Raw genomic sequence first — 24,745 nt, 5'->3', positions numbered from 1 at the left:
TAATGCAAACTCTTTTTTTTTTTTTTTTTGAGGCGGAGTCTCGCTCTGTCGCCCAGGCTGGAGTGCAGTGGCGCGATCTCGGCTCACTGCAAGCTCCGCCTCCCGGGTTCCCGCCATTCTCCTGCCTCAGCCTCCCGAGTAGCTGGGACTACAGGCGCCGCCACCACGCCCGGCTAATTTTTTTGTATTTTTTTAGTGGAGACGGGGTTTCATTGTGTTAGCCAGGATGGTCTCGATCTCCTGACCTCGTGATCCGCCCGTCTCGGCCTCCCAAAGTGCTGGGATTACAGGCTTGAGCCACCGCGCCCGGCCTATAATGCAAACTCTTAAAAAAAAGTCAATAGAGAATGCAACAGTGGTTGCGAGGGTTGAGGAGGACATGGGGAGATATTGATTAGAGGTTACAAAGTAGCAGATACATGGGATGAACAAGTCCAGAGATCTAATGTATAACATGAGGACTATAATTAATAAAGTTGTACTGTATTTGGGATTCCTGCTAAATTAGTACATTTTAGTTGCTCTTGCCACAAAAATAAAATGAGTAACTATGTGAGATGATGGATATGTTAATTTCCTTCACTCTAGTATTTATTTTACTATCTATATATCCCCTAATATCATGTTGTATACTTTAGATATATACAATAAAATTTATTTTAAAAACACAGATTTCAAAGACTTCCTACACAAAAAAGGTAAACTACCTTGTTAATTTTTTGTTATTGATCCCATTTTGAAATGCTAATAATTTGGATGTATTGGGTTAGATAAAATATATGGTTAAAATTAATTTCACTTCTTTCTTTCTACTTTTAAAAATGTGGCTATGAGAAAATTTGAAATTTTATATGTGGCTTGTATTTTACTTCTGTTGCATAGTGCTTTATAAGCAATGAAAAACAGATTTAGGAAAAATGTAGGTTTCAAGTATTTTTGCGTATATTATTATACAGCTAGCTTTTTAGATTATTGTTATACAGATTTTTAGGCTTTCCATTTTGCTCCATGAGAAATATTTTTCATCATCACTTTGATTAGCTCTGTCTTCTACTAGGATTTATGGATTTTTAAAAACTAATTTAACCACATTAATTTCCCAAGTTACAGGAAAAGGAAAGAACTGCTTATAAATATCTTTATAGCCAACTATTGACTCTAGTAAAATGTTCTTCAAGGTTAGTAAAAACCCAAATACTTGTTGTACTGGGTAAATATATTTACTTTTAGCTGTTTAATGAAGTGAGAGACCTTGAGTCTTGTTTGGCGAAGATTGACCTTTTATTATGGTTTCATCAGGGCCTGCTGTTAGATCGAAAATGGTGGGGGTTTTTCCTGCCTTGAATTGTTTGACTGGTAATTTTAATTGTGCACATAATTCCGGAGGCAGTTAGTACTCCTGAAGTTATAATTATTTGAGGAGTGTTAAATGGGAAAAAAATTGGTGATGTTGTGTTCTCTAGGTTACAGGTTACCATGTAATAACAGTGACTTGTGACTTTGGAAAATAGTAGCAGAAAATATTCTTGGCGATGTGTGTAACATTCTCTTTGCTAACTTTTAGAGACATAGTTTTGTGCATGGGACAAATAGGTATAGATTCTGTATATGATAGAGAGCTTCTCTTAGATGTTTTCAGGGAAACCTAGAGTGATAAGGGTAGAAAATTTCCTTCAAGTGAGTATTATATTTTTTTGATTATACTTGTTCAAAAATTAATAATACTTTGTACATTAAAATTCTGTATAAAGGAAACTAAATTTAGAATTTTTGAAGATGAGGTATTTAAATTAATATTATTTTAAATTACCTAAGTAAATGTTCCATTCTCACACACACACACACACACACACACACACACACACATTTGAGTAGCATCTTACTGTAAAATTTCTACAGCTTGCTTTTTCTTTTTTTTTTTTTTTGAGATGGAGTTTCGCTCTTGTTAGGATCTTGGCTCACCGCAACCTCTGCCTCCCAGGTTCAAGTGCATCTCCTACCTCAACCTCCTGAGTAGCTGAGATCACAGGCATGCACCGCCATGCCCGGCTAATGTTGTATTTTTAGTAGAGACGCGCTTTCTCCATGTTGGTCAGGCTGGTCTCGAACTCCCGACCTCAGGTGATCCACCTGCCTCAGCCTCCCAAAGTGCTGGGATTACAGGCGTGAGCCACTGCGCCTGGTCTACAGCTTGCTTTTTCATAACTTAATGCCTTAACCCTCCCTTCTCCCTTCCCTCCCAGTAGAAGAATTGAGTAGATCTTTGGATGTCTCTCGTACACTTAATTTTTTAATGTCATCTAGTTTTATATCTTCTACAAATTTGATATATTTATCTTTGTGTTTCTTCCTGAATCATTATTAAAATTGTTTAGCATTAAGGGACAAAGTTTTTTTCAAAATTTGCTTTGAATCATCAGCACCCTGGATATAGCTGTTTAGTTTCTTATGTATAGCTGTCTAATTACTTATGAATCTTAGTAATGACTATTATTTTGTATTTCTCTATCTTGCCATAAATCAGTGTTTCTCAACCAAGGGTGATATTGCCTTCTGAGGGACCTTTGGCAATATCTGGAGACAGTTTTGGTTGTCACAACCGGGGGATGCTACGGCATGTAATTGGCAGAGGCCAGGTATGCCACTAAGCATCCCACAATGCACAGGACAGAGAGTTACTTGGCTTAAAATGTCAATAACGTGGAGGTTAGAAACCCTGCCTCTTATCAGAAGAGAATTTGGTAGATACTTTGTTTAAGTCCAGATATTGTTTTTAGTATTCATTTCACCTACTAGTCTGATAACTCACAGAGGAAATGAAGGCTTAGGGCTTAGTTTATGCTCAGTGAGACCTTGTCTACTTCAGTTGAGTGCCATTATGTTGCTCCTGACCTGTTCATGATGTTACTGCATAGCATTGTCACTAAATCTGTAATCTTCTGTAGTTCTGTGGTTGCGGATCTGCCTTTCTATTTTTTTGACAATTAGGACTTCATTTCTTTAATCTTCAGGGATTTCTATTTTATGTGATGATTCAAAGGTCACTGATAGTGCTTTAGCAATTTTATCTGCAAATGCACATATTTATGAGAGCTAGATGCTTTCTTATAATCTTCTTTGCTAATTTGTTCTTCAATTCTCTTTTATTAGTGTGTATTACGAGACCTGAAAAAAATTAAGTGGCATATGGAGAGGAAGGAGATTTGAAAAGGGCACAGTAAATAATGAGACACTAAAATATTGAGGTTCTGAAGCATCTTTGAAAATGAACAGACTGAAGGCCGGGCGCGGTGGCTCAAGCCTGTAATCCCAGCACTTTGGGAGGCCGAGACGGGCGGATCACAAGGTCAGGAGATCGAGACCATCCTGGCTAACATGGTGAAACCCCGTCTCTACTAAAAATACAAAAAACTAGCCGGGCGAGGTGGCGGGCGCCTGTAGTCCCAGCTACTCCGGAGGCTGAGGCAGGAGAATGGCGTGAACCCGGGAGGCGGAGCTTGCAGTGAGCTGAGATCCAGTCACTGCACTCCAGCCTGGGCGACAGAGCGAGACTCCGTCTCAAAAAAAAAAAAAAAAAAAAAAAAAAAAAGAAAATGAACAGACTGTTCTGGTGACACGTACTTTGCTGTCAGGCACTTGTGAAATTATGAGGGACATAGAACTGTATTCCAGAATGCCAAGGAAGTAGGATTATGTTATGAAAATATCATTAAGTACTAATAATATACAATACAATATATAATAATAAAATAATATACAAAGTGACTTATATTTGGCTTTGATACTAAGACCAGCACTGTTCTCTCCTCTTGTGTGGGGAAGATGTATGTGAATGGCATTGGGGAAATTGCATTGCAGAATCACTCCCTTAGCTCTGTGGCCAGGCAGGTTTCCTTCTATTGTCCGTTTTATGCCTTAGAATTGTAAGAAGCTTTGGGTAGTGTATCTGTGGCAACTACTCAGGCCTTTCCCCTACTTTTTCTTATTCAGGCATTTCAGTGGACTCGGTACCCGTGTGGTGGATAACATCACATTGCAAGCCAGTACTTTTTTCTCTTATTTATTATTACTCAGCTACCTCACTAGACTCCATGAATTATAAAATAAGGTTTATTTTAAAAATATAACTGACTCTATTTGATTCTAAGAGGATTCATTTGTAGTGAATCATGAGATCTCTGGTTTCTTGATTGAAGATGAGCAATCTTAGAAGTTTTATTTTATGCCGATATGTATAGAATGTCTGATTTACCATATAAATGGGCAAAAGTGGTATGTTTAGTTTCTCTTCCATCCACTTAATTTAACCAATATTTATGGAAGGCTTGGCTCATACGTGAACCTTTTTCTGTCTCTAAAACCAAAATGATGGTTTAGATTTTTGACTCATGGAAATATTGAAAAGAAGCTTTATAGAAAAAGAGTTTGAACAGTTTGATTCGTTTTTTAGTTTTTGACTTGTTGCTAAATAAATTATTTTTAGTCCCTGTAACTGGATCTCTTCATTAATTTGCTTTTTGTGTATTCTAGACCAAAGAAAAGAAAATCACATAATTGGAATTCAGAGATCTGTTTGGAAAGGCCAGATTCTCAGCAGTATGAATTCCAGAATTAGATTTTTTTCCTTCTTGCCTTATAAATAGATTTTTATATGGACCCCCACATTTTTTATTTCTCTTTTGTTATTCTTCTAAATAAATGAATGTATCTAACTCAGAATGTCAAAGCAATCTTCTCTCCCACGCAGTTCCTCTGCTGTGTGTAGGATAATATGATAATGCTAGTTTGCTTGGTTGTTGGTACCGCATTTGAGGTTATGTTGCCTATAAATACAAATAAATGGTGTTTTTACAAGAAGACAGATATCCTAGAGGGAAAATCTAAGTGTTCAATTGTTCGTGATTTTCAACCAGTTCTCCTCAATTTGACTTAGATCTGTTTATCATTATTTTATTGTAAGTTTCTGGGGAGAAGAGAACATGGTTTGCCTTTGGCTTCCGATGAGGCGGAATCCAATTTAAGCTTATTAGAAAACAAGAACAAATGTTAAAAAAGAATAACTACAACTTTATTTGGAATGTTTCATCTCTACACACTGTGTAGGATTGTAAAATATTTATTTTACATGAGGATCCTCACAGCAACACCTGTTAAGTCACTGTCTGTTGGAAGCAGCTAGTTGTAACCTTGGCCTGTGTTGTCTTCTTTCCATAATATGTTGGTATAGCCTTTAAAATGTTAAAGGCAAAGGAACTTTAAGACAACTAGTTGAGAAGTCATAGTAGAGAAACAGTAGGACTGCTTGTTCTTCAAGTTTTCTGGTTTCATCAAGGCAAGATGACAGTGTTTTCAGATATGCCTGTGGCTTATAGGATACCATATTTATTTATAAAATAAATATGAAATCCTTTATATTTGTGAGAAATATCTCAATGCTTAGGATCATGAATTTGCTTTTTTTTTTTTAAATGTTATTCTCATAACTGTAAGGAGTATGGGGAAATTGACAAATCAGGGGGTACTAAATAGGTATTAAAGCAAGGGAGCCAGTCCTTGAAAATTAGCCTCCCTTTTTCTTTTTATAACTGTGTTTTACTAGAGTTACTCGTACTTTCCGAGGGGCTTAGAGAGCTATTTATTTTGTAGTTAACAGAGAAAAGGAGCCTTATTTGCAATTTTTGTTTATCCCAATGAAAACATACTTAAAGTATCTTGTAGAACACTCCCATATTTTTTCTTTGGAGATCCATGTGTAATTAAATTTTCTCAGAAATTATAAAAATGTTTATAAACTTATGCCCGTGTTTAGCTATAGCACAATTTTTTGATCTATAGCTTAAAGACATTGTTCAATTCAAATTCATGTATTCAGAGAACGGCTCTGTTACCCTCCACTATTGTACAGAGATCTCTGGTAGAGGAGGCTCATGACAAGAACCTCCCTTTTTAGGGGTGATGTTTATACCTATAACATTAGGATGCACATAAAAGAACAGAGTGATGCATTTTGTTTTTTTGACAGCTTAATTTTGCTCTTTTCATGAGTTTTTTTTTTTTTTTTTTTGAGTCTTGAAATTTGGGCTTAATTTTTCATGGCTTCATGAGTCCATTGTATAGTTAGAGCATAATTTATATAAATATTTTCCCGATTTCAAGCATGTCAGTTGCTTACACTTCTTATGCTCCTAGTAGTGTGATGACTAGACTAAATTTATATGTAAATATTTGTCATTACCTCTGAGTATCTCCAAGAGTTACTATGCTAAAGAAGATGAATGAACTTCTTTAAGGTTCTGGGTGTGTTCTATCTACCAAATTACTTTCTAGAAAAGTCACACTAATTTACACTTTTATAATTAGTATTTTTATTAGTACAAACTCATATTTTCATCAATATTATGTATAATATTAAAAAATCTATATGGCTACCCATAGAGTCATAAAATTGTAGAGGGGAAAATCTTAAGAGTTTGTTTGGGCCAGGCGCGGTGGCTCAAGCCTGTAATCCCAGCACTTTGGGAGGCCGAGACGGGCGGATCACGAGGTCAGGAGATCGAGACCATCCTGGCTAACATGGTGAAACCCCGTCTCTACTAAAAAAAAAATACGAAAAACTAGCCGGGCGAGGTGGCGGGCACCTGTAGTCCCAGCTACTCGGGAGGCTGAGGCAGGAGAATGGCGTGAACCCAGGAGGCGGAGCTTGCAGTGAGCCCAGATCGCGCCACTGCACTCCAGCCTGGGCGACAGAGTGAGACTCCGTCTCAAAAAAAAAAAAAAAAAAAAAAGTTTGGTCCAACATTTTACGGAAGACCACAGTGAAACCCTGATGACTAATTAAAATAAAAATGGTAAGTCAAACTTAGGTTAGAATTTTAGTTTTCTAGACTTCTGGTTCAGTATTGTTTTTCCCAGAGAACACTACTTTTATTTATTGAATGGCTGTAACATGGCTAGGTGCTACACTGGGCACTTAGCGTTTAAAATTTTGTCTTATTTCATTTTAGTTTAGTTTAGTTTAGTTTATTTGTAGAGATGGGGTCTTGCTCTTTTGCCCAGGCTGGTCTTGAACTCCTGGGCTCAAGTGATCCTTCTGTCTTGGTTTCTCAAAGTGCTGGGATTATAGGCATGGGCTACCATGTCCGGCCCTTTAAGAAAAATTTAATCTTCCCAGTAACCTAAATGTTGAGTGGCTTGAAACTGTTTTACTATTTATAGAGAAGGGGACGTAAGGAAGAAATAAGGGCAGTCTTCAGATGCTGGATGTGGAAAAAGTAGATAAACTTTTTCTCCCTGGTCAGCGGATAGATTAAGGAAAGAGGTGGAATTCACAGGGAAGTATTTTGACTTAATATAAGGAAAAACTTTCTTAAGGAGTATAGTATTTTGCTTTTCACTAAAGAAAGAAGGTGAATTAACGTTGCTCGATTTTGAAAGTATTTAAGTCTAGTCTATTTTTTTTGTTAGAAATGTGGAAAATGGGGTCTATGTATTGAATAAGGAGGTAGGACTAGTTGACTAAAGATAATTTATTTTACAGTTCTTGGCATGTAGTTTAATGCTCAATAAAAACTTATTAATAGTAAATTAAAAGATACCATGAAGTCTGTGAAGCCAGCAACAGAATAGCAGAGATGCTGATAAATAATGAACAGAAGTAAGCAAAGAAGAGTGGAGAGGAGATAGAAACTAAAGCACTGACTCTGAAAGCTAAGGGGTCAGAGAGTTCTAGGATGTAGTCAATTTGTTGTAAAACATTAGATGGAGAAAAGGGTGTATTAGTCCGTTTTCACGCTGCTAATGAAGACATACCTGAGACTGGGCAATTTATGAAAGAAAGGTTTATTGGACTTACAGTTCCACGTGGCTGGGGACCTCACAATCATGGTGGAAGGGGAAAGACACGTCTCAAGTGTCAGCAGGCAAGACATCAGATCTCATGAGACTTATTCACTATCACGAGAACAGCACAGGAAAGACCTGTCCCCATGATTCATTCACCTTTCTCAGGATCCCTCCCATAACGTGGGAATTCAGGATGAGATTTGGGTTAGGGACACAGCCAAACCATATCAAAGGGTGTGAAGAAAACATGAAAATTACCCATATTTCCCTAATCAGAGATAAACATTGTTAATGTTTTATTGATTCTTTTCAGATTTTAGAATGTGAATTTAAAAATTATGTATATATCTAGAGATAAACAGTGTCATTAAACATACTGTTACATCATCTGCTTTTGCCACCTAATAAACATGAATATATTTCTGTGAGTAAATATCGATATTTGTTATAATTTTTATTGCTGTAGAGATTTTGTTACATGGTTGAATATACATATTAATAGATATTTAGGTTATTTGTTTTCCCATATTATAAACAATACTCACATCTCTCTGTTCATACTGTCATTTTTTTTTTTTTTTTTTTTGAGACGGAGTCTCACGCTGTTGCCCAGGCTGGAGTGCAGTGGCGCGATCTCGGCTCACTGCAAGCTCCGCCTCCCGGGTTCCCGCCTTTCTCCTGCCTCAGCCTCCTGAGTAGCTGGGACTACAGGCGCCCGCCACCGCGCCCGGCTAATTTTTTGTATTTTTAGTAGAGACGGGGTTTCACTGTGGTCTCGATCTCCTGACCTTGTGATCCGCCCGCCTCGGCCTCCCAAAGTGCTGGGATTACAGGCTTGAGCCACCGCGCCCGGCCCATACTGTCATTATTATAGTTGAGGCCATCTTTGCCTACATGGTCACTTACTTTCTGACTTCCCCTTTTCTTGCCCTATTGCAATCTGCTCTCCATAGTAGTTGATCTCACCCACTCAGCTATGGGGTTTTCTGTCATACTGCTTATAAGCATGGCTAGGTGTAGTGGAAATGGAATGTTAGTATTTTTGGCATGTTTACGGTGGTGGGAAACTAGTAGAGCACCATCATTTCAGAGATAATTTAAGTTTGTTCTTTCTCCATTAAGGGACTCGCTCTTGCCCAGAAGTACAATTGTTGAACTTAAAGCAAATAAAGATTATAAAATTTAATAAGATAAGAAATTTGACATATTTGGGTATAACTGGCCAGCTGTCAAGTATAAAAACTTTGAGTTTCTATAATACCATGATCGTTGTGTTATTATTTTAGAGAAAAGGAAAGGACTTTGAGATTATATTCTCAATGGTTAGTTACTAGGACTATTATGGGTGATCCACATGGCTATTATAAATGGAATGGTGATGTTACCTAGCCTTTTGCAAAGCCTTTTTCCTGTCTGACAAAGAGGCAGAGAAAAACCGGTAGTTAGGTAGGGAGAACAGATATTTGAATGACTGAACCTAGTCTGTTGACTCTTTGTAATGTATGGTTGAACTGAAATCTGTTAATTGTATCAGACCTTGGATGTGCTTTAGAAAGAGTTATGGATAAATTTTTAATTAAGACTTGATGGTGGATTGACTATAGTTGAAGACAAATGAAACAAATATGTTTTAATTTAAGTCTTTCAGTTGCAAACACTTTAGTGTAAGCAAAATGGGGGAATTTATTCGGAGCCTGCTAACTTTTCTCACTGAATGTAGAAATAAACATTTTGCACCTTGGTTTGTACATACTGGTTCAACAAATCAAGGATAAAGTCGGCCACACCTTGCTCAAGTGCTCACTCCTGGTCTAGTTGATTGTGGTCAAGAGTGTGGAGCCATCTGATGGATATATCTGTGGTTTTTGGAGGCCCTTGGGAGGGTGGGGTGAGCTGTAAATTATTAGAGAAAATGTGCTTGTAGTGAAGGGCACTGGCTACTACGTGCTTGTTTTAAATAGTGGGTTATTTTTAGTAATCAGAAACCTGTAAGAGTTATGTGTTGCAAAATTTATAGTTTCATTTTAATATAAATATAGTAATTAGAAGGTAAGGCTAAATCCTTTTAATTTTTACGTATCATTAGATACTTTCATGTTTGAAATGGCAGCCACCTAAGGATAACACAGGGCCTGGGACATAAGGCCTTGAGCAAATGTTCATAGTTGAATGAGGGAGCAGTTGAGAGGACATAAGAGCCACTCATATGTGGCTTTGCATACCAAATTTATAAAGTGAACCGTTCCCCATCCCCACCATGACCTAGTCTTCATGGTTGTCTTTTATTTAAAAAAAAAAGGTTTTTTTTTCTTCTTTTTTGAGAGGGAGTCTCACTCTCGCCCAGGCTGGAGTGCAGTGGTGCAATCTCAGTTCACTGTAACCTCCGCCTCCCAGTTCAAGTGATTCTCCTGCCTCAAAACGCCCAAGTAGCTGGGATTACAGGCACATTCCACCATGCTCGGCTAATTTTTGTGTTTTTGGTAGAGACGGGGTCTCACCATGTTGGCCAAGCTGGTCTTGAACTCCTGACCTCAAATGATCCGCCCATCTGGGCCTCTCAGAATGCTGGCATTACAGGTGTGAGCCACTGCACCTAGCCTGTTTTCAATTTTATTAAAAAAATTTTTTTTAGAGATAGGTTGGAGTGCAGTGGTACAATTGAGGCTTACTGCAGCCTCCATCTCTTGGGCTCAAGCGATCCTCATCCTACCTTAGCCTTCTGAGTAGCTGGGGCTACAGGCATGCACCACCATGCCCAGCTTAATTTTTTTTTTTTTTTTTTTTTGAGATAGAGTCTTGCTCTGTCTCCCAGGCTGGAGTGCAGAGGCACTATTTCAGCTCACTGCACCCTCTGCCTCTGCCTCCGGAGTAGCTGGGACTACAGGCGTGCACCACTCTGCCCGGCTAAGTTTTGTAATTTTAGTAGAGATGGGGTTTCACGATGTTGACCAGGCTGGTGGTGTCAAACTCCTGACCTCAAGTGATCCCCAGCTAATTTTTTTTGGTAGAGATAGTCTCATTATGTTGCCCAGGCTGATCTTGAATTCCTGGGCTCAAGCAGTCCTCCGCCTCAGCCTCCCAAGGTACTGGAATGACAGGTTTATGCTACCGTCCCTGACTTCATGTTTGTCTCTTAGATTTTCATTTTTATTGGATTTCTTTTGTTAATAGGCCAAATTGAAAAGCTTTATTTTATTTTTATTTTTTGTGAATCACTGAAGCAAACAAATTTATTGACACCCTTTTGAGGTACATTTTTGGAGCTTCTAATTATCTAAACATTGTCATGAATGCTTAAAAAGATGTGTAGGGAAACTTTTTAAAAGATGTTTTGTGGAAACTTTTTAGAAAAAGAAAATGTAACAAAGAGTTTATGGTCTTAAATGAATGGTTAGATATCAGTAGATGGTTCACCTGCAATATATAGCTAGAACTTGACAACTTACCGCCTCTGCAAATACCACCATAGTTCAAGCCTCCCGCATCTCATCTGGAACTGCAGTAGCTTTCTAAATGGTCTCCCTGCATTTACTTTCCCCCCTCTTCTGTGTGTTCTTCAAAGGACAGGCCTTAAGTTGGGTCACAAACTATGCTCACAATTCTCCAGTGGATTCCCATTCTATAATAAAGACTAAAATTATTCCTACTGCCTAGAAAGTCCTCCAGGATTTGGCCCCTACCTCTTTCACTCGAACTCTTCTGGCACGCCTCCGCATTGTGCTGCAGCCACATTGAACTCCAGGCACACTCCCATCTCGGCTTTTCCCTTTGTAGTTTTAACTGCCCGAATATTCTTGCCTGAGGTATCTTCATTTCAGGCCTCTGTCAAAGTGTTGTTTATCAAAGAGGCATTCCCTGACTACCTTATCTCAAAGAGTATCCTTCATCACTCTTTAATTCTTTCACCCTGTTTCACCCTGTTTTACTTTTTATTCATAGAACATTTAACTTGACAATGTGTATTTGTTTATTTGTATATCTGTTTCCTCTTCTAGACTTCAAGTTCCATGAGGGCGGGAATTTTGTCTTTTTTATTCACTGCTGTATCTTAAGTGCCTGGTACATAATGGGTGCTCAGTAAATATTTGTGTATTCTCGGTAGTAATTGGGGGAGACAGTGTATTACTGGCCTGGCACTGGTAAATGTGGGGATGATGGTTGAATTTAGGAGATAGAAGGTAAAAAAGTTACTAGCATCTCAAAGTTCTTGTATACTTATTTTGTTTTTGAGACAGGGTCTTTGTTGTTCAGGCTGGAGTGCAGTGGTGCAATCACAGCTAACTGTAGCCTCAACCTCCTGGGTTTATATCCTCTTCCCTCAGCCTCCCTAGTAGCTGGGACTAGAGGTGTGCACCACCATGCCTGGCTAATTTTTTGATAGTTTTTTTGTAGAGACAGAATTTCATGATGTTGCCCAGGCTGGTCTCGGACTCCTGAGCGCAAATGATCCTCCTATCTTGGTCTCCCAAAGTGCTGGGATTACAAGCATGAGCCACCATGTGTAGCCTCTTACATACTTTTTATAAAGCTGGTAGAAGTGTTTGCTTTGTATAACTGAATTGATGTTTTATAAAAAATATTTGGTTACATTTCATTTAAGATGAAGAAGATGACTTTATGTGTAAGAAGGCGGCCTCTAAATCAAAAGAGAATGGAAGATCTACAAATAGTCATCTTGGAACATCAAACATGAAAAAGAATGAAGAAAACACTAAGACCAAGAATAAGCCTTTATCACCAATAAAACTTACACCCACATCAGTGCTTGATTATTTTGGAACTGGAAGTGTCCAAAGATCTAATAAGAAGATGGTGGCAAGCAAAAGAAAAGAGGTGAGTGTTCTACATATAAGCAAGTATGCTCAGGATTTATACCCATTCACTAATATTAATAACAGGAGAAACTAGGATGTAGTAAATAGGTCAACATGTTTTAATAATTAAAATAATTTTCCTATGATTATGGATAAAATATATTGCCCTCATTTTAAAGGATGAGGAAGTTAGAATGTTACATATTTAGTTTTTTTAATTCGTGAAAGCAGGAAAAGATCTTTTAAGCTGTAAGAAAAAATTGTAATTATTCGAATTTAAATTGAGTTCTCAGAATGCAAACTCATTTTACTGTTGACCTCAGCCAGTCAATATTAGAAATAAATTTGTTTCCACATGAGATAATAAATAGAGTCTTTACAAATACAGCATACCAATGCTACACTTTTGACCTTCGCTACTTTGACAGATATTGGATTCATCTGTTTCTGGCCATTTAGGAAACAGACATACCACATAAATTATGGTGAAAGTAGTCCCCTGAGTTAAAGAAAGCCTGCCCCATCGTGGGTGTTTGTTGATTCGATCACTTCCTCCATAGTACAATGTAATCATTCTCACATGTTGGTTTGCCAATGTTCTGGACTACTTGTCAAGCCAAGACATTAATCTACAGGATTGGTTTATTTTTATTTTTATTTTTGGTACTTCTCTTGAACATATCAATAGAACTAAGTGAGACAGGTCTGTCTATAGGCTGTTTATTTATTAGGGAATTGGATATGGTCAGGGAGTAGTCGTAGATTTGGCTTTCTGGCTGGTGTACATTGCAGCTATTACTGATACACTTAACGCTCATTGGTGTGTTTAATCAGCAGCAGTAAAGAAAAAGTGCCTTATTTTTCACTTAAGGTTTATGCTGATTTTGCTTGATTTTCTTTGAAATATAGCTTTCACAAAATACAAATGAGTCTGGATTAAATGATGAAGCCATCGCCAAGCAATTACAGCTTGATGAAGATGCGGAGGTATTGGCATTTTGCTTAGAATCATTAGTAACTTGATATTGTGACTAGCTATTTAGTCCAACCAGACTTTGAATTGAACCTCATTGGAAGTTACATGTAAAATAAGTTAAAATCTAATAAATGAAAATCTAAATTTCTATACAAGATAAATAATGAGACCAGGGGAGAATTATTTACTACTGAAAGATTTATTTTTAGAGAAGATTGATCAGGTGCTGTGAGATGATTTTGGAGAAATGGCTAGCAGCAAATCCTGTAGGTCATGATAGGACTTTGATACCTACAAAAAGGATGTTAATGGAACCCATTGGAGTTTTTTTTTTTTTTTTGAAGATAGTCTCACTTTGTTGCCCAGGCTGGAGTGCAGTGGCACGATCTGGCTAATTGCAACCTCCGCCTCCCGGGATCAAGTGATTCTCCTGCCTCACCTGCCCCAGTAACTGAGGCTACAGGTGCCCACCACTACGCCTGGCTAATTTATGTAGTTTTAGTAGAGATGGGGTTTCACCATGTTGGCCAGGCTGGTCTCAAACTCCTAACCTCAAGTGATGTGCCCTCCTCAGTCTCCCAAAGTGTTGGATTACAGGTGTGAGCCACCACGCCCAGCCCCATTGGAGTTTTGAATAGAGAAGTGACATGACTTGATGGATCTTAAAAGAAAATTATTTTGGCTCAATGATGTTAATAGTTCATGGTGGGGGCAAGATTGAAAGCAGATCAGTTTGCAGACTGAATGGTAGGCGAGAGATGTCAGCTTGTAATAGGAAGAGGCAGTGAGAAGTGGTCGTAATCTGAATGTACCTTGAAAGGTACAAGTTGTTTTTGACAGATGGGATGTAAGGTGTGAGGGAAGAAGATTCACAGATGAGGCTGGGCGTGGTGGCTCACACCTGTAATCCCAGCACTTCGGGCGGCCGAGGTGGGAGGACCACTTGAGCCTGGGAGTTCAAGACCAGTCTGGGTAACACAGGGAAATCCCATCTCTACCAAAAATACAAAAATTAGCTGGGCACGGTGGTACACACCTGTGGTCCCAGATACTTGGGAGGCAGAGGTGGGAGGATTGCTTAAACCTGGGAGGTTCAGGCTGCAATGAGCTGTGATTGTGCCAATGTACTCTAGCCTGGGTGACAGAGCAATACCTTGTCTCTGGGAAAAAAATATTCAGTTATGGCCTTAACAACTGGGTGAATGGTGATATGATTTGCTAAGGCTGGAACACGGGAAGCAGAACAGGTTTGGTACAGATAAATCTTTTGGACAAGTTAAGTTTGAGATGTCTAATAGACTTCCAAATGGAAATGCAGAGTAGGCGGTTGGGTAGAAGAGTCAGGAACTCAGGGGAGAAGTCTAAACTGAAGATGGACATTTGGAAATCATTACCAGTTGAGTAATATTTAAACCTGTGTAACTGGGTGAGATCTTGGGGAGATAATGCAAATAGAAAAAAAAAGGTCTCAGGATTGAGCCCTGGGCCACTGTTAACATTTAGAGGTCAGGAAAAGGAGGATGATCCAGCAAAGGAGAGGAGAGAGTGGCTAGTGAAGTAGGAACAACAGGAGGGGTTGATATCTTACAGAAGTATTTCAGGGAGGAGCGCCCATCTCTGTCAGAGGTTCCAGGCTTAGCTGCCGGCTGTTTGAACTCCCTTCCTCTGGTTTAGCTTAAGTGTCACTTTCCAAACTACCTTAACTATATTAGAAACCCCTCCGATAATACTCTATCACGCTGTCATAGCTACTATTAAAGTATAGGCTCTGAGGTCCCCTCACCAGGACTGTTTATGTCTCTCACTCAACCATTGTTACATCAGTGCTTATCTTAGTGTCTGGCATACAATGGGCTCTTCATAAGTATTATTGTGAGAGAACAATATTGTTTGTGATTGTTCACTTTTTATTACTTCGGCAGTTTATAGTTTGTGTTTTCAAAATATTTTTCTATCTTATTTGATCACACTGAATCACACAAACTACAAACAAGTATCCACATGACTCAAGGTAGTACAAGTAGCCTAGGTCAAACTAGGAAGTAATTTTTAGGAACCTGATTTCTCCTTATCTGATCCAAATACTAGAGGGTTACCTAATCCTTTCCAAACCAGGTGTGGTACTTTGTATCATAATCCCCTATTTTTCCATTTTTATCACATTCTTCCAGAATCTTGTTTGGGTAATTTATTAATCTGATTAAGGACTTTTAGGTGTTAATGCCTGAAAAGATGTCTTTCCTAATTATCCCTCTAAGAGTTTTTCCTCCCTTCTTTTTTCTCTTTTAAAAGATTGAGTGGATTTTGAAGTCCTTTTCTTTGTTTGAATAATGTATGGTGTTTTTTATTGAATATCACATAAGGCCATTTTACCAGGGGGTATACAGCCATTTGGTTTATAATGAGAAAGATATTCCACTGCTACATAGTCTCTTTTGGAAGAGCTCCATGTTGCTGGAAGTGAAAGTATTTCGAAATAACTGAGATAACTAGAATGTCGTGTGTTATATTAGCATGTTAGAACTCCTGACATGATGACTTAAATTTTCAAAAGAGAACAGATGCATTTGAATTAGTAATTGAAAATAGGAGTTTGATAGTAAAAGTGATTTTACATTTATATATAGCTTACTATATGTGCAAAAAAAAACTGTATAATTTTCTTAAATTGTTAGATTCACTATTTTTGTGCTCCCCAGATGATTGTGTTTTCCTATTAGGTTGAGAGTCCTTTCAGAGGTCTTTTTAGACAATAAATAGAAACAAGAAAGCTGTGTTCCATAAGGACCATTAAGAGAAAAGTATAGACCTAATGTTTTATAAGTAAGAAATATGACTTTAAAAATATGCTCACTTTATCTGTCATCCCTGCAAAACCAGAACTGTGTGTTCCAAAATCTGATTCAGCTATAGTGAAACAAACCCGTGATACTTGACTGTTAATGTTGGGTGGGAAAATGTCGTGATTATTTTCTGGAAAATGTTTTTCTAGTTTCTTCTAAATATATGAATCTGACATTGAAAACTTTTATTTACAAAAAGAAAAAGAGCAACTCAACTCACTTTGCTGACACATTTTACAGCTGGAGAGGCAGTTGCATGAAGATGAAGAGTTTGCCAGAACATTAGCCATGTTGGATGAAGAACCCAAGACCAAAAAGGTGGCATAATGTTGGGCTGTTTGCATTCTGAATATACCGTACAGATCAGTGTTCATACTTGCGTGTTCTAGGCTCTAGCCAAAACGTGAATAACTTTTCCAGAAAGAAGTTAAATTATTTTGATTTATAAAAATGTTTTTGGGGAAGCTCATTGAGAAACTTATTCTTCCTAAAAGAAGGGTGACAGCGTCAAAGCAAACCAGAACCTTTTATCACAAAACAAAGAATTAGATCTTTTCCTTTTTCTTTTTTTATATTTTACTTTATTTTATTTTATTTTATTTATTTTAGAGACAGGGTCTCTGCTGGAGTGCAGCCGGGTGTGATCTGGGCTCAGTGCAACTTTTGCCTCCAGAGCTCAAGTGATCCTCCTGCCTCAGCCTCTTGAGTAGCTGAGACTATAGGCATGTGCCACCACACCCATCTAATTTTTGTATGTTTTTGTAGAGATGGGCTTTGTTACGTTGGCCAGGCTGGTCTTGAACTCCAGAGTTCAAGCGATTCTCTTGCCTCAGCCTCTCAAAGTGCTAAGATTGTAGATGTGAGCTACCGTGCCTGGCCTTTTAGTTCTTTTTTTTTTTTTTTTTTTTTTTTTTTTTTTTTTTTTTAAGAGACAAGGTCTCTGTTGCCCAGGCTGGATTACACTGGCACGTTCATAGCACACTGAAGCCTCGAACTCATGAGCTCAAGCAATCTTCCTACCTCAGTCTCCCAAAGTGTTGGGATTACAGGCATAAGCCTCTGCGCCCAGTTTGCCTTTTCCTTACTCTTTATCATAGGAGTTTGTATGTACTTGTTCAGAAAATAATGCTCATAAAAATTTCTTTGGAACACCAGTTTAATAATTTTAATATTAATCACTGTCTTTTCAGGAAGCACAGTTTTGTCAGTTCTAATCAGTTAACTCTAAAATCTGTATTATGGCAGTCTCATATAATAAAGAGTATATTTTGAGGTTGAGGAATCTTTTTCTTTCTTTCTTTCTTTTTTTTTTTTTGGCAAGGTCTCACTTTGTCACTCACGCTGGAGTGCAGTGGTGCTATCTCAGCTCACTGCAACCTTGACTTCTTGGGCTCAATTGATCCCCTCACCACAGCCCTCCAAGTAGCTGAGACTACAGGCGTGTGTCACCACACCCAGCTAATATTTTTGTTTTTTGTAGAGATGGAGTTTTGCCATGTTGCCCAAGCTGGTTTGGAACTCCTGAGCTCAAGTGATCTGCCTGCCTCAGCCTTATTTTGGGGAATCTTTAAAACGTCAAGACTTTATTTTGTTTTTATTTTTTATTTATCTCCAGTAGATTAACTTTATTTCTGATGAATCACATTCTATTAATATAATTGTCAGTGTCAATATGTGACTACTTCAAAAGATTTTACTTCTTTTTTTTAAAGCAGGGAGTTGTAACCTAGATACATCAGGAGCTGAGACTAAGCGGGCAGGTATTAAGACAGCAGGGAGTGGCAGAGACTTTCTCATTTGAAAAGTCTTACTTCATCTGAAGACAGTCAAATTGTAATTACTTTAAAAGACTGTATCACACACCTCGATTTGTGAACTTTTTATAAAATGGAGTTTTGAAGGAGCAGTGAAAAGAATGGATATATTTTTTTCTCTTTCAGAAAGTGCTCTCATTTTGCTTTCAAGCTTTTGTTTATTTTTATTTCAGTCTTTTAAGTTTAGATTTTAGTTTTTAACTGCTTAATACTAACAGTTTGAGAGTTGAGATAAAGGAAGCAGAAATAAGGCTTCTACTTCCAGATTTACAGGTTGGAATGAAGAGGGATAATTTTTATAGATGGATTTTTATACCCTTTCATCTGTTTCCTCATTTGTAACATGAAGTAATAAAACATGCCTCATTTGCCTTGGAAATTTTGTGGATGAATGAATGACAGTTTATTGTAGTGTCCTGCTAGTTGAAAGGTGACCCTTAAACTTAAAATTTTAAGGATTTTAACAACAGATTTTATGGTAATAGTTTTTCTATTATTTGTTACATTTGACACTTTTAAAATTTGTTTAGGCTCGAAAGGACACAGAAGAGGGAGAAACATTTTCATCTGTCCAAGCCAATTTAAATAAAGCAGAAAAACGTAAATATCCTCATAAAGGTAATACTAGCAGAAAAAAGTAAGATGGAGCACTTCTCTTCATGGAAGTAAATTCATGATAATCTTGTTTAAATATTCTATTGAATAATTATGTATTGTTAGGTAGACATTATTTCGTAGGACTATTAGAGCACATTCAGCTTAGATACTTTGAAAGCTCTTTGGATGCTAGCTGGTACAGAATGCCCATCTGCTCTATGATTACTGTGAGAAATGTATTACAACTCCAGGTTTCTTGTTAATTTCCAAGTATAGTGCGATATGTGGACTTCAGCATATAAAGATGAAGAACTAGATGTTTTGAGCTTTTCATGTCAGAGGTAGTCTCAGAGTTGACTCATAGTTGGCCAGGTCATCTTCAGCTCTCTTGCTTACTGCCTGTAGGTTTTATTCTTCGGTGGTCCTGATAGCAAATCGTCTGCTAGTCTAGATGATCTTAGTCCTATAAGTACATGTATTTATAAATTTACTATAAACAGATGGTCTTGACACTTTAGGACTTTGGGCCTTCAGGGTATATTCTGTGCTAAGATCACTCAGTTGAAAAACGAAAGAAAAGTTGATATAGGTTATCATTTTCCAAAAACAACAATCATAATCTTTTCTTTCTTCCTAGTAAAAACAGAACAATTTTCAGATGAAAGAAAGAGCTACAGTCCTAGGAAGCAAACTAAATATGAAAGTTCAAAAGAACCTCAGCAACATTCCAAGTCATCAGCTGACAAAATAGGAGAAGTCTCTTCTCCCAAGGCCAGTTCTAAGCTGGCAATTATGAAAAGAAAAGAAGAGAGCGCTTATAAAGAAACAGAGTCTGTGGCCTCAAAAAGAAAAGAAAATGCCGTTGAATTGAAAGGAGAGACAAAAACTCCTAAGAAAACCAAAAGTTCTCCAGCTAAAAAAGAGGTAAGAACTTTTTTTGTTTGTTTGTTTGTTTTGAGATGGAGTTTTGCTCTTGTTGCTGAGGTTGGAGTGCAGTGGCATAATCTCGGCTCACTGCAACCTCCGCCTCCCGGGTTCAAGTGACTTTCCTGCCTCAGCCTCCCAAGTAGCTGGGATTACAGGCATGTGCCACCAGGCCCGGCTAATTTTGTATTTTTAGTAGCGACGGGGTTTTTCCATGTTGGTCAGGCTGGTCTTGAACTCCCAACCTCAGGTGATCCATCCGCCTTGGCGTCCCAAAGTGCTGGGATTACAGGCGTGAGCCACCGCGCCCGGCCTTGGTAGGAACTTTCTAGGGAGTACGGTATTTTCCCTTATCCATCATTTTACCTTCTGAAGTTTCAGTTACCTGTGGTTAATCATGGTCTGAAAGTATTAAATGGAAAATTCCAGGAATAAACAATAAGGTTTAAATTATGTACTCTTCTAAGTAATGTGATGAAATCTCTGGCCAGCCTGCTTCATTTCACCCAGGATGTGAATCATCTCTTTGTCTAGCATATCCGTGCTGGATACACTACCCACCGGTTAGTCACTTGGTAGCCGACTTGGTTATTAGATAGAAAAAACAGTACATGTAAGTATATATAGAGTTTGGTACTGTCTGTGGTTTTAGGAACCTACTGGTGGGTCTTGGAACATACCCTCCTCGGATAAAGGGGGACTGCTGTATATATTTTGGGGCTATGTGTTAGTCTGGGTTTGTTTTCAAGTTTTATTTCTAACGACCATAAGTCATCATAGTATTTTTAAGATACCTTATTTAGAAGCTGTTGTAGGATATGGAGTATTAATATAGCTAAATAAGCCCATATTTATTGTTATTGTGTGTCAGATACTGTGCTAGTACTTTACATGTGGTAGCTCATAATTTTCCCAACAACCCTCTGAGATATTTATTTTTATTATTCAACTTTTAAAGATGAGGAAATAGGCTGAAAGAATTTATTCCAAGATCATCCACCTGGTAAGGGGCAGGGCCAGCCTTGAACTCAGGTCCTCTGAAGCAGTATAACATAGTGGTTCCACACACAGGCTCTGGAACCAGTTTCAAATTATAGCTGGGCCCCTGAGCAGGTTTGGTCACTTCTCCTGTCTGTGCTTTGGTGCTGTTTGTAAAATAGGAATAATATTAATAGTACCTAATGACTTCATATGTAAAAGCACTTAGAGCAGTGCCTGGGACCTAATAAGTACCATCTTAGCTATTATTATTAAAATGATTGTTATTTGGATTAGTTCTGAATTTACTCTTTTTTATTCTTGTATAACAGTGTTGAGATGCTGAAATTATTTTTAAAGGAAAAAATGATGAGATAATGAATATCTTTGAAAAGTTTTGTTAGGAAATATATTTGAGAAGCGAACGGTCTCTGAATCTCCAATTTGGAACTACTTTAGATTCATAATGAGAAACCACTATTCATTCATGCCTCTTAGGCACTTAGGATTAAAAGTAGAATATCACCTATTTTAACTGGTCATCACCATTATTTTTTAGTGCAGAACAGTGAAATGGTGATGATTTCAGAATGCTTTTGTTTGTGGACAATTCTTATAAATACGCTTAAAGGAGCAATTAACTTTTTGGTCTCAGATTTTTTCTTCACTAAATGCTTATCTGGTAGATAAATGGTTTTCTTCAGGCACACTAAAACATGTTCCATTTACAGAGGCAGTCTGTTTTTATGAAGAAAGAGGAAATCTTTAAATGATACTCTTCACTGTACTTTTTGAAGTTAGAATAGAAATAACTTAAAACTTTTACTTAAGCAGTTTTGGTTGGAAACATCAAATAAAGTCTATTTAATACATTTAGTTGGTCTTGGTCAAATAATTCTGACTTCATAAAATGGGTGTCCTTCAAAGTTATTTTATAAGCTGTTTATCATTCAGAATTATTTTCATAGAATGAGTGTCATAAATTAATCGTTTTCCCATGTTGGTATGCACTGGACTCTCTTACAAAACTTGTTAAAAATACGGAGTTTCCCAGGGAATGTGGTGTGGGCAGCTGTATTTTAATAAGCTCCTCATATGATATGAACACACACCAACATTTGAAAACCATTGTTAGAAAGTAGGGTTAGATTCTAGGACCAGCCTGTTAATGGCTTATCAACCTCTTAGCCAAACCAGCTAAACTATTTTATTGGTTAAGCCATTTCTTTATATAGAAGTTATTATTTTGTCTACTCTCAAAAGGATTTGGGATTGCTTACAAGTTAAAAATAATGTAAAATAGAAAGTGGAAAAATAACAAACACCTGATAGTGGTTCTTAAATGAGAACTATCTAGGATATTTTTCCCCCACATAAACACATTCTAGCTGTACCCCATATCTCCGAAAGAGAAACTTGGAGATGGATCTAGGGATGGATAGTTTGAAAAAGTTCCCCAGGATTTTCTGAGATATACCCATGGTAAATCTCCTGAGAGAAGTAGAAAGGGAGAGATGAAATAGCATAGAGAACGTGTCTTCTCTTTGGAGTAAAGCTTGTCCCTTCTTTGAACTGACTGTTTAGATTCTCCAGCTGGAATGCTTACATCCTTAGGGATGCAGGCTGGTGCTTTAGGGGCATGGAAGGTTAACACAGAATATCTTCTCGGGTGATCAGGTTTACTTGGGGAAAAAATGTATTTTCCTGTTAAACATGGATATATGGATATATCGTGGAATAGAATTTAAAATTCAGATGAATTTCTAAAGTAAAACACTTTTGCATTTCTTTGCTTGGAGCTGGCAACTTGGCTTAGTCCCATAATCTGCCCTGAGGTGTGTGGCTTTAGAGAGTGGAAAGTTTTGAGAAGCGCTGATGCAGGGATGTTCGTAAGTGAGTTATCTGTAAGTTAGGAAGTACTTGTGTAGCTAAAACTGTTAATTTCACGGCCAGACACAGAAGTGACATAATAAAGATAACATGTATTTCTAGATATGTATTTTTAATTTTGCATGAATTTTGTATGACTTTGTTCATTTTCCTTTCCCTCTTCCCATAGTCTATAAGTCCTGAAGATTCTGAAAAGAAACGCACTAATTATCAAGCTTATCGAAGCTACTTAAATCGAGAAGGTCCCAAGGCTCTGGGCTCCAAAGAAATACCAAAGGTAAGAGTACTGAGAGGCCATGCCATTCTGTGAGCCCTGTATGTATTCACTATGATTACAGCAGCAGAGGATTAATAATTAAAAATTAGCGACAGAAAAACTTCAGTTACCATCTTCAAGAATTAGGGATGTTTATTCACGTTATGAATCACTGCTTGATACTAAGAAAAATTTCCCTTTAAATAACAAGTAGCCCTAGAAAGGCTGGGCTTTGAGACTATACCAGTGACAAAACTAATGTTTTTGCTTGCATGGCACTTACAGCCTAAAGAAAGAGACATTAAATAAATAATTTAATTATAATTGGGATATGTGCTATGAGGGAAAAATCTAAGATGCCCTTAGGGAGTATAACAGAGGAACCTGGTCCTCGGTGGGGCATATAGAATGTGACATTTATATGGAGACTTGAAGAATGAAAGGGATTCAACAGGTGTGAAGGGGTTGTGATGGCGTGGTGGTCTGGGCAGAGGGGCCAGAATGTGTGATGTTCCCGCAGGGGGAAGGTTCTTGCATGGTATGTTTGAGGAACTGAAAGAAAAATTATGGTAGTTGGAGCATAGTGACCAAGGGATGAGAATGGCCAAAGAAGTTAATAGGGTCACATCTTGCAGGGCCTAATGTTTACTTTTGTCTAAGAGAAGGAATTTTTATTTTGTTTTTTTGAAAACGGAGTTTTGCTCCTGTTGCCCAGGCTGGAGTGCAGTGGCACAATCTTGGCTCACTGCAGCCTCCGCCTCCCGGGTTCAAGCGATTCTCCTGCCTCAGCCTCTGGAGTTGCTGGGATTATAGGCATGCGCCACCATGCCCGGCTAATTTTTTATTTTTAGTAGAGATGGGGTTTCTCAGTGTTGGTCAGGCTGGTCTTGAACTCTCGACCTTAGGTGATCTGCCCACCTCAGCCTTCCAAAGTGCTGGGATTACATGCGTGAGCCACTGGGCGCAGCCGAGAAGGAATTTTAAAGTGGAGGAATAACATGACCAGATTTGAATTTCTGAAAGATCGCTCTGGCTGCTGATGTACCAAGTGCAGTGGATGGGGCAGGAATAGATAAATAGATCATCAGGAGAGATGGTGAGAAGTGATAGGGACTTGTCTGGGGAAGCAGTGAAAATGTCGAAAAGTGGAGAGGTTTCACTGGAAGAGGCAAAATCCATGGGACTTGGTGATAATTGGAAGTGGAAGGTGAGAAGAAAGAGTATTGGGAATGATCTTGTTATTGGCATGAGCAGCTTGGTGGATGCTGATGCGATTGGTGGCAGGGCTGGTTTGGGAGATGATAATGAGTTTGTTGTTGGCCACACTGTGCATTAGGGTTATGTGAGATGTCCACATGGAGATGCTGAGTAGATAAGCAGATATGTGGGACTGGAGCTTAGAACAGAAGTCAGAACTTGATGGAAAAACTTGGGCATTCTTGGCATGAAGTGAGGAATATCGTCTGGTAAACTAGTACAGACCAAGAAGAGAAGAGGGCCTTGGCCCCTGCTTCTTTGTGAAGTAGAAGAGGGTGGAAACCAAAAGGAAACTGAGAAGCAGCAGCTACAAATGTGGGAGAGAAGTTTGATAAGCATGGGATCACAGAAGCAAAGGGAAGAGAGAGTGTTTTAAAAATGATTGAGTGATTAAGTCTGTCATGCTGTTAAGATTCCAGGTAAGGGAAGACCAGAAATTGTTGCATTTAGTAACATGAATTAATGATCCTTAGTGGCCTTAGCAAGAGCTAAGGACGGTGGAGGCAGAGCCTGATGGAAGTGGGTGGAAGAGTGAGTGTGAGGAGACAAAATGG

At 38.1% G+C, this 24,745-nt stretch overlaps 1 protein-coding gene across 8 annotated transcripts in view; it reads left to right on the top strand.

The window, feature by feature from the left end:
• Positions 1-24,745, top strand: part of RFC1 (replication factor C subunit 1) — a 78,285-nt gene that overhangs the window by 28,794 nt on the left and 24,746 nt on the right. For all 8 annotated transcript variants that reach the window (XM_015138210.3, XM_001091287.5, XM_078003234.1 and 5 more), the window contains exons 5-10: positions 12,443-12,675; positions 13,566-13,643; positions 16,716-16,793; positions 18,820-18,907; positions 19,524-19,810; positions 22,848-22,955. In XM_015138210.3, the coding sequence (XP_014993696.2) occupies positions 12,443-12,675; positions 13,566-13,643; positions 16,716-16,793; positions 18,820-18,907; positions 19,524-19,810; positions 22,848-22,955 (872 nt within the window). The remainder of the gene's footprint in view (positions 1-12,442; positions 12,676-13,565; positions 13,644-16,715; positions 16,794-18,819; positions 18,908-19,523; positions 19,811-22,847; positions 22,956-24,745) is intronic.

Source organism: Macaca mulatta, chromosome 5 (genome assembly GCF_049350105.2).
Source record: "Macaca mulatta isolate MMU2019108-1 chromosome 5, T2T-MMU8v2.0, whole genome shotgun sequence".
NCBI classification, from domain to species: domain Eukaryota; kingdom Metazoa; phylum Chordata; class Mammalia; order Primates; family Cercopithecidae; genus Macaca; species Macaca mulatta.
The sequence above is the reverse complement of the archived record's forward strand: the minus strand, read 5'-3'. Positions and strand labels throughout refer to the sequence as shown.